The sequence below is a fragment of the Camelus dromedarius genome, chromosome 7 (assembly GCF_036321535.1).
Source record: "Camelus dromedarius isolate mCamDro1 chromosome 7, mCamDro1.pat, whole genome shotgun sequence".
Classification (NCBI taxonomy): domain Eukaryota; kingdom Metazoa; phylum Chordata; class Mammalia; order Artiodactyla; family Camelidae; genus Camelus; species Camelus dromedarius.
Window position 1 is genome coordinate 5784546 of NC_087442.1, and position 15066 is coordinate 5799611.

At 62.1% G+C, this 15066-nt stretch overlaps 1 protein-coding gene across 1 annotated transcript in view; it reads right to left on the reverse strand.

The window, feature by feature from the left end:
* LOC105085222 (SCO-spondin) overlaps positions 1-15066 on the reverse strand; it is a 53562-nt gene that overhangs the window by 30065 nt on the left and 8431 nt on the right. Inside the window, exons 15-45 of the mRNA XM_064487791.1 lie at positions 14806-15033; positions 14444-14609; positions 13982-14216; positions 13004-13193; positions 12763-12857; positions 12289-12545; positions 11826-11960; positions 10930-11126; positions 10696-10823; positions 10501-10610; positions 10004-10153; positions 9803-9896; positions 9549-9718; positions 9112-9345; positions 8713-8931; positions 8018-8254; positions 7148-7239; positions 6826-7057; positions 6539-6691; positions 6303-6443; positions 6032-6214; positions 5774-5924; positions 4985-5138; positions 4792-4846; positions 3818-3922; positions 3257-3475; positions 3051-3160; positions 2103-2274; positions 1872-2007; positions 1308-1380; positions 514-577 (exon numbers count right to left, since the gene is read on the reverse strand). Coding sequence (XP_064343861.1) covers positions 514-577; positions 1308-1380; positions 1872-2007; positions 2103-2274; positions 3051-3160; positions 3257-3475; positions 3818-3922; positions 4792-4846; positions 4985-5138; positions 5774-5924; positions 6032-6214; positions 6303-6443; positions 6539-6691; positions 6826-7057; positions 7148-7239; positions 8018-8254; positions 8713-8931; positions 9112-9345; positions 9549-9718; positions 9803-9896; positions 10004-10153; positions 10501-10610; positions 10696-10823; positions 10930-11126; positions 11826-11960; positions 12289-12545; positions 12763-12857; positions 13004-13193; positions 13982-14216; positions 14444-14609; positions 14806-15033 — 4885 coding nt within the window. The remainder of the gene's footprint in view (positions 1-513; positions 578-1307; positions 1381-1871; positions 2008-2102; positions 2275-3050; positions 3161-3256; positions 3476-3817; positions 3923-4791; positions 4847-4984; positions 5139-5773; positions 5925-6031; positions 6215-6302; positions 6444-6538; positions 6692-6825; positions 7058-7147; positions 7240-8017; positions 8255-8712; positions 8932-9111; positions 9346-9548; positions 9719-9802; positions 9897-10003; positions 10154-10500; positions 10611-10695; positions 10824-10929; positions 11127-11825; positions 11961-12288; positions 12546-12762; positions 12858-13003; positions 13194-13981; positions 14217-14443; positions 14610-14805; positions 15034-15066) is intronic.

Consider the following 15066-nt stretch of genomic DNA (forward strand, 5'->3'; position numbering starts at 1 on the left):
CGTGGCTGGGCAGGTGGTGGACAGGCCCAACACGTCCCAAGGGAGGAGGCCAGACCCAGGACACATGTGGCTGCCCTGACAGCCCTTGCCGGCCGCCTCTCTCTGAAGACAGCTCTCCTGGGGCTTATGTGTGGGTGAAGGACCAGGCAGGAGGGGGCAGCTGGCACACAGCCACAGGGAGCCCCTTTCCTCGTCCTATTTAGGGACATGCTAACTCGGTAACTTTGGCTTCCCTGTGCCAATTTAGAGACATTTGCTGCCAGGAAGCACTTCATAAAGGGGTGCTTGGTTCTGTGAATGGGTGAGAGAGGGAGTGCAGGTGGGGCCAGGCAGCATCCCACAGCCCAGGGGAGCCCCCTCCTGGCCAGGGGTCTGGGGGAGGCAAGTTGACCCTGCTCAGTCAGTGGACGAGGAGAGTCAGAAGACTGAACTCTGGAGATGTAACAGCCCCTTGCTCTGAAAGACCAGGAGGGCTGGGGGTCTGGGAACGAGGCCTGGAGTTTGGGCACGTACCTGTAGAGGGCGTGGGCGACCCCAGCCCGGGACGCCAGCGCTCAGCCTCGGGCTCTGCCAGACCCTGCAGAGGGAGAGGGCTCAGCTGTGCAGCCGGGACCCTGAGGGCAGCTCCGCCTGGGGTCCAGGCATCGCCCTCTCACTCCCTCTCGTTCCCGCAGTGCAGGGCAGAGCTGGGGTGAGAAGCCTGACTCCTCTGCAGCACCCTGGGACTCAGCACCCTGGGTGCCGGGGGCTCAGGGGCTGTTCTCACTGCTCCCCAAGGGGATCCACTTTGGCTCTTGTACCCCAAACCCCTGTGGCCTCCCCCGCCCAACACCCACCCCTGTGCCTAAGTGTGTGGTCACCCTCCCCTCTGGGTTCCTGACCAGGCTGTTCTCCGGTGGGGGAGTGCCCACCCCTCATCTCTGTGTTACAGATGCTCCTTCTCCCCCGTCCTTCAAGTCTCATCCAGGAAGCCTCTGGGGACCCCAGGCTTAGGGTGGCTCTGAGCACTGGGGCCTGATCTGCAGCCAAAACCTCTCTTCTGGGGGTGCAGGCCCCTCCTGTCTCCCAAATACCCCCAGGCCAGGCATCTGCCTTGTGCTTCCCCGCACCTCTGGCCATCCCTTTGGCCCCCAGCCCCAGCCCAGCACCAGGCTGGTCCCCAGGAGGCTCAGGGCTGAAGGCCTGATGGAGAAAGCAGCCCCACACACAGGGAGGCAGCGCTGGCCCGTCACGTGGAGAGAGGGAGGAGGACCACGGGGAGCAGGGGCCCCGCACCCCTCCTGCTGGGCCCGCTTTTCCCCACTCACCTCCCTGGGCTGGGGGGGCAGCTGTCCAGGCTGGGTGGAGGAGGGGACCAGGGTCCTGGCTGTGGACTGGACTCTGAGAAGAAAAATAACCCGGGGGCTCCAGGGGCTCTCGCAGCTGCAGAGCCCCCAGCCCAGCAGGGGCTCAGTGTGCTCTTGGGTGGGCCTGAGGCAGGGCTGGGGCGGGGTTCTTAAGAGGCCACTGCCTGCAGGGATGCCCTCCATAGTGGTTTTAAAACTTAGAATCCCCTGGAAGCTTTGTAAACCAGAAAGCTGGGCCCCACCCCCAGAGCGTCTGCCTCTGTCTGGGCTGGGGCCTGAGAATCTGCACTGTCACCAAGTTCCAGGTGATGCTCATACTCCTGGCCCAGGGAACACACTTTGAGAACCACTCATCTCCAGACTCTAGGAAAACGGCATAGAATCCTAGCATCCTATGGTGGAAAGGGGCCTCTGAAGGCGCCCAGCTGCAGCAACTCAGCACACAGGGCCCCGGGGCACTCTAGGGGTGAAGGCGGTACACGGCGCCTCCCTCAAGGCCAAGCTGGGCCTCAGGGCACCCCATACCTGCCAGTGCCAGGCTGGGGCACACAGCCCTCCTCGTCGGAGCCATCCTCGCAGTCTTCCACCCCATCACATGGGGCCCCCTTTGGGGTACACTCACCACTGGCACAGCGGTGCCCAACCCCTGGACACGGGGCCGCTGCCAGTGGGGATACATGTGGGAGTTATGGCTGAGGGCTCCTGCCTGCCCCTCCTTCCCGCCCCCGCCCCTCCGTTCCCCAGCCCAGCCTGTACCTGACTCGCAGCCCAGCAGCACCACCCTCAGGGGGACGCTGTGGTTGGTATCACGAAGAGGGGCAGCACCATGATGGACCTCTGGGGGCCACACCCGGATGTGCTGAGCTTGCACCATCTGGCCAAACGTCCACACTGTGGGAGCCATTTCATCCCAGTTTCCAGGGAAAAGCTGTGGGCACAGGGTTGGGGGGAGAGCTGCTCACGGAGACTCGAGCCAGCCTTCTGCTCAGGCTGCCACCTGACCCTGCCCAGTGCCCCACCTGCCCATCCCCCAGCCTTTCCAGAGCGCATGCTCTCCTGGCATAAGCCATCTGGCTGAGGGGCTCTGGTCCCAGTTCCCCAAGGGCAGGGTGCCCACTGATGTGTCCCCAGGGCCAGGCCAGTGTCCAGACACAGCAGGGGCTCCCCAAGTATTTATTTTTGGAGGGGAAGGTCATTAGGTTTATTTGTTTATTTTTTAGAGGAGGTACTGGGGATTGAACCCCTGCATGCTAGCGTGCGCTCTACCACTTGAGCTATACCCCACCTCACCCATTCCCCCAGTATTTAAGAGTAAAAACCTGGTGTGGACTGATTGCCCCTGCTCCAGGAAGCTGGTCTCCCTGGGGAGGAAGCAAATTCCACCAGCGCAGGGCTGTGCCCAGGCTGCTCCCCACAGGCACGGAGGTCCTCAGTGAACTTGACGTCACCCCAACCCCCTCCCTACATAACAGAGCTCACACCCGCCCTGCCCAGCATCTGAGCCACTTCTGTTGCTTCTGATGCCACTTGGACAGTGGTCCCTCTGCTCCACAGAGCACTGTCCCTGCTACTAACAGGTGTTGGATAAGCCTCTAATGCAAGGAATGTCCATCAGGGAACTAGCAGCCCCCTTAGGGACAAAGACTATGAGCCTCACAAAATGGCATGATGGCTCATGGCCCAGGGAATCCAGGTGGGCAATACCTTGGGTGGGGGCTGAGTTCCAGGCAGGAGGTCACGATAGTTGTGCCAGTGTAGACCATCACTGCTGAACTGGAGCAGGTCTGAGGACCCAGGCCCCTGCACTACGATGCCTGGGGGAGAGGCAGGGGTCAGAACTGAAGGAGGGAGTACCACCCCAGCCCACCACCACCGCCCCCTCCTCCAGGCCCTGCCCCCACCCCACTGACCAGTGAGGTTCCGGGGCTGCAGCAGGTCCAGCTGCAGGTAGGGGGGCCGGGTATGCTGTTGAGTGTAAGCGTTGTCTACAGGGCCCTGGATCCACTGGCCGGGCCCCCCGCTGGGAGGCCTTGGCGGGGCAGCCCAGGCAGGGTGATCCGGCTGCGGCGGTGAAGCATGCAGGCTCCCCTCGGGGAGTCGGGTCAGTTCCAGGGGAGAATAGCAGGGGTCTGGGTGCAGAAGAGAGGGGGCTGGAGTGGGGGGAGGGCAGAGGGTGGCAGGAGCCTGCTAAGGGCATAGTTAGGAAGCCACAAGGGGAGCTGGGGGTTTGAAAGGCCCACACTAGAGAGTTCACACAATTGACCTTGCGGGGTCAACAGGGATGGAAGGCCAGTCCAGGGAGGACAGGGCTGGAGAGGAAACTTAGGCTGGGGTGACTTCCAGATCTTTAGGATAACCACCTTCCCGGTGGAAGGCAAGAGGTCTATCCCAAGCATATGGTTTCCCCTCCCTGGTTGGACAACCCCTGGGCAGTAACCCCCCTCCGCCCGCCAACAGCACGTGGCCCTTACCTCCAGGGGGAGGTAGAATGTAGGTGATCAGAGGGAGTCCGATCTGGGGACTGAGGGCTGGAGCGGGGGCAGGAGTGGCCGTGGGGTGGACCGTCTTGTTCTCTCCTGTGTGAAGTGACTCGGGCTCCCACCAGCCCCTGGCCCAGCACACAGACCTCTCTCTGCTTCTTGGAGCACCTTTTTTTCTCCCATGATTCCTAGGAGCTCTGGGCACAGCCCCCTCCCCACCAAGCTGAGAAAGGCCCATCCTCCTTCCCCTGGTGTGAGTTGGGAGTTTTCACTTCCACTGAATATTTCGAGAACATAGAATAAAACTGCCAGTCCAAGGCCACTTCAGGGCCAGGACCAAGCAGCTGCAGTTCCCAATCCGGGGCTGCTGTCACTAATAGGGCACCTTGGTGGGCACTAGGAAAGGGCACCTCTGATGCAAGCGGCCCTCCAGCCTAGACGGTCTACACTTGCCACCACATAACTCGTGCAGTGAACCACCTGCACAACCGTGTGTGCTGGCCTCTCCTAACCTTAGCAACCTGTCAGTGCCCTTTCAGGATATGGAGTTTGGACCCAAAAGTGTATCCATTTTTGAGCCTTTCTAATTTCCTGTTTTATTTATAACTGAGTTTTCAAGCAAAGATGCTCTTGAAAAATCCAGCTTTGTTTTGTTTGCTCTTAGAGGAACAGGGAAGGAAGCAGATCCAGCCCAGAAGAATGAAAGAGAAGAAAGTGCCCTCAAAGGTGACCTCGTGGGGGAGGCAAAAACCCGAAAAGGACAGAGGAGGCGGGCAGAGATTGAGGCCCAGCCTTAGAAGAGCAGAGACAAGCCCCCCACACCGCCCTCTACCTTTCCTTCCCGGCATCCAGGACCTGAGGCTGGGGAAGCCAATGCCCCCTGACTCGGTGCTGCCACCTCTGGCTCTGAGTCCTCCCCACCCTCCTCCTCTTGGAGCTACCCCGCCAGCCCCAGACCCACTCACCAGGCAGGACACAGCCACAACAGGGCTCTCCCATCCCCTCCACCAGAACCCAGTCCTGCGGGCACAAAAGTCAGGCTAGACACGCTGAACTGGCCACCTGTCTGCCTCTGACCCACTCCACCAGCCACCCACAATCCTGGCCTCTACACACCGAGTCCTGCTGCCCTGCCCCCAGGTGCCCACGCCCCCTCACCTGGGGGCAGCTGCCCAGTGGGCAGTAGGGGGAGCATCGTGCCGTGCCGTTGTGCAGACACTGGCAGACCCTGCAGGGGCCCCCGCGCCAGCGCTCCCCCGCACTGTGGACCCGGCCATGCTGCTCACAGCCCTCACACGGCGCTGTCTGGCACCTGGGGATGGAGGTCCGCCCCTCGCCTAGTGAGTGGGCTCACCTAGGCGACCAACCCATCCCAGTTTCCCTGGAGTGAGGGGTTCCCCAGGACTTGGGACTTTCAGCGATAAAACCTGCAAAGTCTTGGGCCAACGGGGACACTTGGTTACCCTGTCACCCTGACTCCACCCCTGAACCCGAGAAACTGCAAGTGGCCCAAAAGAGAGATGTGGAATCAATTTGTGCCAGGACCCCTGGCCAGTGGAGCAGGTCCCACACAGGGCTGGGCAGGCAGATATGGCTACTCCCCCTACGAGCTGCACCCCAGGTACCTCTAGAGGCACAGGGTACAAACCAGAGGACCCACACCCACCCCTGGATTTGTGGGCTCCCTACATCCTCCTTTTGGACCTACAGGACACAGAACTGATGCAGGAGAAGGCCAGGGGTCCCCAACGATGTTCTGGGAGTGAGTCCTGGTGTTTAGACTAACAGGGGCACAGAGTGGGGAGTCCTCATTTGGGGTCCGTGGTGCTCATGGAAGCATCTTGAATAAGGGCATACAGCCGGCTTCCCGAGTGGGAGCTGGAGGGGAGGTCAAAGGTCCCTGTAGGTCCCTGGATGTTAGTGGGGAGGGACAGTTGGTGCACGTACCTGCGGGCCTTGCGGTGGATGCCCCGGCATTGGCGACCTCTGCCAGAGAGGCGGGGGTTATTGGGGCTCCGGAAGGACCACTGGATGCTCTGGCTCCCACAGGGGCCCAGGCACTCAGCCCAGGGGGACCAGGAGGACCAGCCACAGTTCACTGAGAGAGGGCCAAGAGTCAGGGGTGGAGGAGGGGTGGGTGCCCAGCTGGGAGGTCTGGGAGGAGACCAGAGACCCCCTCAGGAAAGGCCCAGGGCAAGGCCTCACCTGCACAGTCTGGATGGGGCCGGCAGCGCCGGGGCTGCCCATCTTGGCAGATACAGAGCTGGCAGTCGGCCTTGATGCGCTGTCCAGGCCAGTAGCGCGTGCCGTCCACCAGGCAGGGGCACTGCCGGGGCCACACACACTGCCCCTCGTGGTTCAGCACCTGGCCTGTGGGGCACCAGCAGCCTAGGGAAGGCCCAGGGTGAGGCTTCTCTGCAGAAAGCCAGGCCGCAGCACTCAGGCCCGCCATACCCCACGTCCAGAGGCCCCTTACCCGGGCTGCTGCAGGGCAGGTCACGGGGGCACACGGCCTGACCAGAAATGTCATCGCAAGTCAAAGGGCAGGGGGCACAAGGATGGAACACCAGTTCCCCGGAGCAAGTGACATTGGGGCAGCCATCCTGAGAGCAGGGCCCTGAAAGAAAGTCCAACTGGAGGTCCTGGAGGGTGGGTCCCCTGCAGGCAGCCCCTCCATGCTCCCTCCACCATGTCCTCCTCCCTTCCACTCACTGGTCTGGTGAGTGCCGTGAGGGTCCCTGGGCAGTATGGCGCAGGCCCGGCCCCCGTTCTGGGGTGGGTGGCACCGCCGCTGCCGGGTCGTGGTGCCCTTGCATGGCTCCGAGCATGGGGACCAGGGAGACCAGGAGGTCCATTCACCATCCACTGTGAGGAGGAAGGGCCAGGCAGGCGGTGCTGGGGACCATGAGACTGGGCTGGGACTCAGTGCCTCCCTCTCCCCTGCTCTCTCCAGGCTCCACCCACCCCACTGGCCCTCCTGGGTGCCCCAGGCCCCTCACCTGGGCAGGCGGCAGGGAAGCAGGCCTGAGTCTGGTGCTCGGGGCCAGGGCAGTGCTGCAGCACCGGGAGACTGGGAGGGGAGCAGTGGCGGCTCCTGCCCTGAACCCCAGGCCCACACGTCTGGCTGCATGGCTCCCATGGGCTCCAAGGGCCCCAGGTTCCACAGCCCTGCTCTTCCGGGGAGGGCCCTGCCTCCCCCGCCAATTCACAGTGGGGCTGCCCGTCGCACACCTGGGGACGGGGTGAGGTCAGGGTTCCTTTCACTTTTCGGGCACAATGGCTCTGCGTCCAGAACCCCCCACCCCCGCTCCCCACCCTCACCAGCTGGAAATCGATGCAGAGGCCATCTGGGCAGGTGTATTCTGGGCAGGGAGCTCCTGTCCTGTTGGGGCCTCCTGGGGCTGGCAGCCCCTCTGAGGGGAAGAGGAGAGAAAACAACTAGGTGGGAGGGACTGCCAGCCTTGGCCTCCATCGGGGGAATGATGTGCCCACCACAGCCCAGCTCATCCTCGCCCTGGGGACAGTCGGAGATCCCGCTGCAGAGCCGCTCAGGGTTCAGGCACAGCTGGGGAGCCAAACCACAAGGGAAGGGGCTGCCGCATGTGGGCAGCTGGGTGGAGCCCGCAGAAGTGGGCAGAGTGTCCTGCTGGGCTCCTGCCCCTCCTGCCCCTCCCGCCCCCTCCCTGCAGAGGAGAGCAGCGCAGCCAAAGGCATGGGGGGAGCAGGAGAGGAGGCAGAGCCCAGAGGGACCCAGTCTGTCTCCAAGACCCCTCTGGGAGGGGTCCCCGAGGGGCAGGCCACTGGGGCCTGTGGACATCCTCCCTACCCTCCACCCCGTTTGGCCAGGACTCGAAGGGCTGACTTCACCCAGGTCTGGTGGGGTGAAGCTGGGGGGGGGGCTCCAAACAGCCACTCCCCCCATCCCCAAACCGCAGAGTCGCTCACTGCCCATCCTCCTAGCCCTCCTGCCCAAATGTGGGCAAAGACAAAAGCCCTTTCTTCTCTCCCCAGGGCTGGGTGGGCGGGCAAAAGTTTTCAAAAAGAGTTTCATGGAAAAGATCCAAGGAGCACAAAACTCGCTCAGACTCGGATGCCCCCAGACCTAAGTCACTCCAGCCGGCGCGCCAGCCAGAGCCGCCGGGGTGAAGGCCCGCCGGGTCGGGGTGGGAAGAGAGGGAGCCCGGCTCTCACCGCAGGCTCCGGGGTCCTCGTCCGAGCCGTCGGGGCAGTGCGGGACGCCGTCGCACAGCTGCGCGGGGGCCACGCAGTGCGGGCCGCGGGCGCAGGGCGCGAGGTGCGGCGCGCAGGGCCAGCCGCAGCCGCGCTCGTCGCTGCCGTCGGCGCAGTCCTCCTCGCGGTCGCAGCGCCAGCCCCGCGGGGCGCACTCGCCGCTGCCGCACTCGAAGTCCAAGGGGCCGCAGGGCGGCGCTGCGGGGGCACCCACGCTAGAGCCCCGGCGGGGCGGACTGGGTGGCCGGGCCCTTCCACCGCCCCCGAGTCCGCCCCTCTCCCAGACCCTTCCCGCCCCCTTCCCGAGCCCTGCTCTCTCCCCACCTTCCGCCTCTCCCCAAGTCCAGCTCGCTCCCGCGTTCGGCTGCCCTGTTGGTTTTCCAGAAGCTTTCCCCTCATCCAAGAATTCCTATTAGACGCCTCTCAGTTTAGAGGGGGACTTGAACTTCAGGGAATAAGGCTGGAGCTTTTTCAGTCTCCCTAAAATGTTCTTCACTTCCTTTATTTCGGTGTCTCCACGAGGCTGGGTCTATGCTCTGGTCCTTCCCGCCACCACCCCCAGCACCTGCCCCAAGGCTTCCCTCTGAGACGCTGTCCCCTCCCTCCCAGGCCTCCAGACACCAGCTTTCTTGCCCCTTTTCGTCCAGGAGACTCACCAGGGGTGGCACTGGCCAGGGAAGTCGGTAGAGTCTCCTGGGACACAGAAAGGCCGGGCAAGGTACCAGCAGGGGGAGTGGGCAGAGAGGGGAGGGGGCAGTGCCCAGGCCCCTCGTCCGCTCCATCAGGGCAGTCCCAGACTCCATCACACAGCTGGATGGCCCCCACGCAGGTACCGTCGACACAGGACACCTCCAGAGGGGTACAGTTCACTTGCCCTGGAGCCAGAGAAAGGCACTGCTGCTGGGGCACCGCCCCTCATCCTCACTGTGCAGGGTGCCCTCACTCACACACCCGCAGGCATCTGCCTCTCAGCAGGAACCTGAATTGGTGAAGGAGGGGAGGCCAGCAGAGAAGGGGTGCCTGGTGGGCTGGAGTCCAGGGCGGGGAACACCTACCCAGACAGGACTCCTCATCGGCAGCATCTGGACAATCGGGGTGCCCATCACAGAGCAGGGCGGGGGTAAGGCAGTGCCCATTAGCACAGGCCAGCGAGCCCTGGGGGCAGGGGCAGCCCTGCTCATCCGTCCCGTCTTCACAGTCGTCCTGCCCATCGCAGCGCAGGGCCAGGGGCAGGCAGTGGCCAGAGCCACAAGACATCTGTCCCTCCGTGCAGCCTGGGGTGGCACAGCCTGGTGTGGGGAGAGCAGGTGGGCTCAGGACGCTGACAAAGATTCCCAGAGAAGCCCCCGTCCCCAGAAAGACCAGAACACCCTTGACTTGCTGGCAAGGGGAACAGCAGTTTAGGAAACCGCCCTCAGACATGGGCTTCAGTTACATGTATGAGGACTGACCCACCACTCAGCCATGGCCGCACGCCGGCCAGGACACTCACCCTCCTCATCTGAGCCGTCGCCACAGTCATCCTGGTTGTCACAAAGCCACCCCGAGGGCACACAGTGCCCGCTCTCCTGGCACGGGGCCTCTCCGTCCGCACAGCCAGGCACCAGCGCCTCGCAGTGGGCACCATCATCCCCACAGAGCCACTGACTTTCCTGGCAGGTGCTGAGGACACAGGGTTCTGAGGTCAGCCGCAACACCGGGCTCAGCCAGCCCAGGGCGCCGGGCTTTTTCCGAGTCCCCACTCACCAGTTCCCACAGTCCTTCTGCAGCACAGTCCCTGGTGGGAAGAAGCTGTCCCCCAACTCACAGGGGCAGGAAGCCGGCTCCAAGCAGACTCCACCTGAGATCACAGAAGGCAGGGCTCTGGCAAAAGCCCTGCCACACTGGCCTTGTGTCCCCTTCCCCATCCCAGTGCCCCATCCCTCTGCCCACTCTGAACCTACGCACCGTGCAGCAGAGTCCCCTCAGGGCAGAAACATCCCTCCACACAGGCAATGGCCTGGCAGTGCCACCCAGGCTCAGAACTGTGGTCGTGGCAGGAGGGGGGACACGTGGGCCCACAGGCCTCGTACACCTGGCCCCCTTCACACTGCAGAGCTGGGTGGAGAGATGAGAGGCTTGAGTCACTGAGATGAAGGGCACCAGGAAGCAACTGTAGCAAGTGAGCCAGCCCAAGGTGACACCCATGGAGGGCCCGGGGCAGGGGTGGGAGGTTGTAGACGCTTGCTCAGCCCCTCCTAAGGCTATCTGCAACATGCAAGTCACACAGGGCAGCAACGCCAGGGTGTTTGGTTCATCTAGGACAGTGGCACACGGTAAGCACTCCATATATATCTGCCCTTGAATGGATGAATGGCTGGCTCTTGGGCCAGGGGAAGTATCCTCGAAGGAGCCAAGCGAGTGGCAGGATTGGGTATCAAGGACCAAGGGCAGGGCACACTTACGGCAGAGTTCCTGGCTGCGCCAGCGCACGTGAACTCCATGCCGGGCACACTCATCTGCGTAGGTGGCGATGGCCGAGCAGAGACACTCACAGTCACCCCCTGAATCACAGCTGCAGGAGGGAGCATTCAGTCCCAGCGCCCCCTCCACCCCCACGCACCCACGCCCACCCCTGTCCCCAGGCCTGCCCCTCTCACCCGCAGGTGTCATACACACACCACTCGTAGTGCCGCTGTGGGGGCACCTCCGCATGGCACTGGGCAAAGAGTGGCTGCAGCATCACCCCGCAGCGGGCACGGGCCCAGCCAGCCCGGTGGGCGTTCACCTGCAGGCAGAGCACCATGGACCAGCCAGACCCCTCCGCAGCACCCAGCCTCCCAGGTTTCTGCAGCTGCCTCCTCCTCCCTTCCCCCTTTCCTCCCCGTCCTCACGGTGCAGGGGTGCAGCAGGTCCCCTGGCTCCGGGCAGAGAGGATTGAGGCGCCAGGAGTGGGCAGCCAGTTCAGCTGTGGGCTCCAGGACTCCCTGGCGGCTCCGGAGGTCATTACTGGCATCTCCATCAAAGTCTCCACACAGCCCAGCCACCTGGCCACGGAACTGGGGGGACAGCTGCACCAGGACCCGAGTGCCTGGACAGGGAGGGCAGCAAGGGGCAGAATTGTGGAGAAATGACCCTACAGGCCTTCCGTGGTGGGGGAGTGGTGGGGGATGGGAGGTTGGGGGAGAGAAGACCAAGACATCTATTACGTGGGCTTGCAGGACCACCCTGCGGAGGCACCTCCTCCCATTAGGGGCGCTGGCGCCCTCTTTTGGGGAGGATGATTGGCAGTGCTAGAAAAGACCTACGTCTAGGGGCTAAGGGCAAGAAATGGGAGCCTACTTTCCTAACCAAACCCAGGTCAGTGGGTAGGGAAATTCCCCAGCAGGCTGGACTCCAGGCTCCAGGACGGACTGTGACAACCGCCAGCCTCAGAAGCCTCAGTGGCTGGCGGCTCTGAGGGCAGCCCTGCTGTGCTGACCAGGTGACTTTCCCCCACGCAAGGGGTGTGGGGGGTTATTTTGATTTCCTTCAATTTCTCAGTAACAGTTACTTCTAAATCGCCAACTGCTTGGGTTCCAGTAGTGAGATGTTAGATTTATTTTTATATTTTCTCTCTAAAACTTGGTATTTTTAAAATGTTTCTTTGCTGAGGAGGTATTACTTTTATAATGAAGAAAAACATAATTATGAAAACATAATGTGGAGACTCCGACCACATGTTCAGAGGAGGAAGAGTTCAAGGGGAGCTTTGGGGCATGGGTCAGAGGGCTAAGGGTGGGGGGCTGACCTCCATCCCAGAGCAGGGTGAGGCCCAGGCGGGTGGTGAGCAGCAGGAAGAGGCCAGCTCGGCGCAGGCTCAGCCCGGGGCCCGTGTAGACCCTGGGGGGCGTTACACTCACTCCATTCACTGTCACTGCCCGGCCTGTGGAGGACTAGAGACATTCAGGCTCAGCCCTGGGGTAAAGGGGCTCCAAGATTCGCATGAGGTCCCCTGGCCTCCCCTCCATCCCTTCCTTTGCTTCTCTAGCTCTCTGACCTGGGGCAAGTCATTAGACATCTCTGGGCCTTAATTTCATGGAGCCTTCCAGAATTATGTTTCTCAATCAAGGAGAAGGGGCACCAGCCCCGCTGCACTGACGGCTAGCAGTGGGGAGACACAGGGGGCCCAGGACCTCTGCTACCCATGTGGAGCTGTGTTGCCACCTACGGTGCCCTGCCCTGGCAATGTCACCCTTCAGTGTCGCAGCCACCTCTGAGCATGTGCACAACGGTGCCCTGCAGTCGCACGGTCAGCGCCTTGGTGCAGGTGAGGCCGCTGGCCCCGCAGGGCAGGTTCTGGGCCGAGACTGTGAACCGACCACTGGCCTCCTGCACCAGCAGATACTCGCAGGCCCCAGGGAAGGTGAGGGCCAGCCCATCAAATGTCACATAGTGGGGGGCACCTGATGCCTGGCACCGTCCATCACACCGCTGGCCTGTGCAGTGCCACTGCTGGCCCTGGCACACGCTGTGGGCAGTGGGAAGAGGGAAACAGAGTCACAAAGACAGGGACTTGGAGCTGTATCTGGGGGTGCCAGCTGATCCAGATTCCAAGCAATTCTAGATAGACCCTCAGCTTGGAGGGATACTGGGGGCTCCCATTGTGCAGGCCAGTCTGGATGTCACACCCCCATCCATCACCCCAGCCCACGCCAGGGGTCACTAAGTCACAGAGCTGGGCATACCAAGTGTTGCAGTCCTCCTGGATTGTGGCATTGGGTGGGTACCACTGCCCACTGTGACGGCAGGGACACAGCTCAGGAGGCACACAGTGCTTGTCCTGGGCAGAGGCCGGGAACAGAGAGGCTCCTTGGAGGAGTGCCTGATGCCCACCCCCTCCCAACAGTTTCAGACAGCCGGGAGCAGGGCAGTGTGCTGGTTAGGGCAGGCCCCTCAGTGCCCCACGCAGCCCCCTCCTGGACTTACCAGCAGCACGGTGCCTGGGGGACAGACACATTCTCCCACGCTGCCTGGGGGGCAGGAGCGGTTGGCACCAGCGCTGTCACAGGTGAGGAGGCAGGCACCGGGGGCATAGACAAGCTCACCAGGGCAGAATGCCCGTGGAGGGGCACAGCCATGAGCAGTGCAATTCCAGAGGCCCCTCTCCTGGCAGACACTGCCGGAGGTTGGGAGGGAGGTAAGGGCCAGGTCCAAACGGGGACTCACTTCCAAGCCCCTGATCTGACCTGGGAAAGCCTCAGTATCCCAAGGGTGCAGAGCCCCCAACATTGAGGGAAAACCCAGCTCTGATGCTGGAGACCTGAGCATCTCACTCCCAACCCCGGGTGTTACAAGCACAGGAAGTGGAGCTGCTCCCAGCACCCAGCCATACCTGGGGTAGACACTACCACCCTTTCCTGCCCCAGCTCCAATGAGGCCATTGTCTGGGCTCTAGGGAGGGGCAGAGATATTGAATAACCCCATACCCAGCACGCGATTTCACTGAAGTCTCACCCACACCAAGCCCTGGACCCTGGCGCAGCCTCCATAGGTCTTCACTTGCCTTTACTTCCTAACCCTTGGAAATGCCTCTGGACCACCCTCAACTGGAATTCAGAGATCTAGGTTCTAGTCCTTCACCATTAACAAGCTGCTTGATTCTGCAAGCCGTTTAGCTTATTCGAGCCTCAGTTTCCTCATTTTCAAAGTGGGAACAATTCTTCCACTTCCTACTTAACCAAGTTATTTTAAGAATTCAGTAAGATTAAATGAGGTAATAACATAAAAAGTGCTTTATAGGTCCTAATGTGCTCCACCACAGAGGGGAAGTTATCAGTGATCTGTAATCCCACGTACATACTGTCTGCCTGGAACCCACGGGGCTACGTTCCCCATCCCTTTCCTCTAAGCTTCACCTCCCCAGCCCCAAGCTCTTTGCCTCCCCCTAGAGGTTTCTGCTCTCACCAGCGGTTGCAGTCTTTCAGGGTGGCACTGCCAGGGGCATAGCGTTGGGCCCCATGCTGGCAAGAGCACAAGCTGGGGGGCACACACTGGCCCTCAGGGTCCCATAGCAGTCCCAAGGGGCAGTTACAACCGGCCACACAGCCACCTAGCTCCGCACAGTGTTCCGGCTCCCCGCAGTTCTGACCACACGCTGGGGCACACTCCTGGTACTCCTGGCCACCAGGACACAGGACAGCTGGGCACAGAGATGCATGCAGGTCAGAGGCATAGCCACTGCTGCTCTGCCAACCCCTCTGGACGCCATGCCCCTCATGTCTCTGAAAGGAGGCAAACCCAGCAAACTGCCAAGGTCCTTCTGGGGACCCTCCTCTGCTGTAAAGATCTGGGATCTCACTAAACTGCTCCTAGAAAGTGCTGGGAGAAGGAGCCTGGGGGTGGGGCTGGCCAGCTGAGCAGACTCACGGCAGAGCATCTGGTTTCTCCAGGAAAGCAGGGCACCCTCCTGGGCACAGTGCCGAGCATAGGCAGCGAGCACGGGACACAGGCAGTCCCTGCCGGGGGCACAGCCACACACAGCCGCTAGGCAGCGCAAGTGGAACGGCTCCCTCTCCACCAGCCCGTGGCACTCCTTGGAGGGAGATGAGGAAATGGGTCAGCTCCTCCCCCATGGGTTCCCTATCTTCTCTGGTCCCCACTGCCACATCCCGGTGCTCAGCAGCCCCACCATGGCAGGGAGAAGGGCCCTCCCAGCAGCGTAGGAGGAGGGCAGGACAGGTATTGCATCCTACAGGTGCAAACAGGAGGAGCGCCCCCAACCCAGCTACCTGGAAGTCTGGGCCGTGCAGGATGGCACAAGTAGCCTCTGCAAAAATGTGGCGCTGAGAGTGGGTGCTGCAGGGGGAGAGTGGGGTGCTGTCCTCCAAGGGGCACCTTCCCTTGCCTGCCACCTGGAACTTGCTAGCAAAGGCAGCAATACTGGTCTCCACGTCACCAGCAGGTGTCAGAAAGTCATCCTGCTGGTTCCAGGTGAAGGTGCCGCACAGACCCTGCACCTGGGCCACAGGACATGAAACAGTCAAATCCAG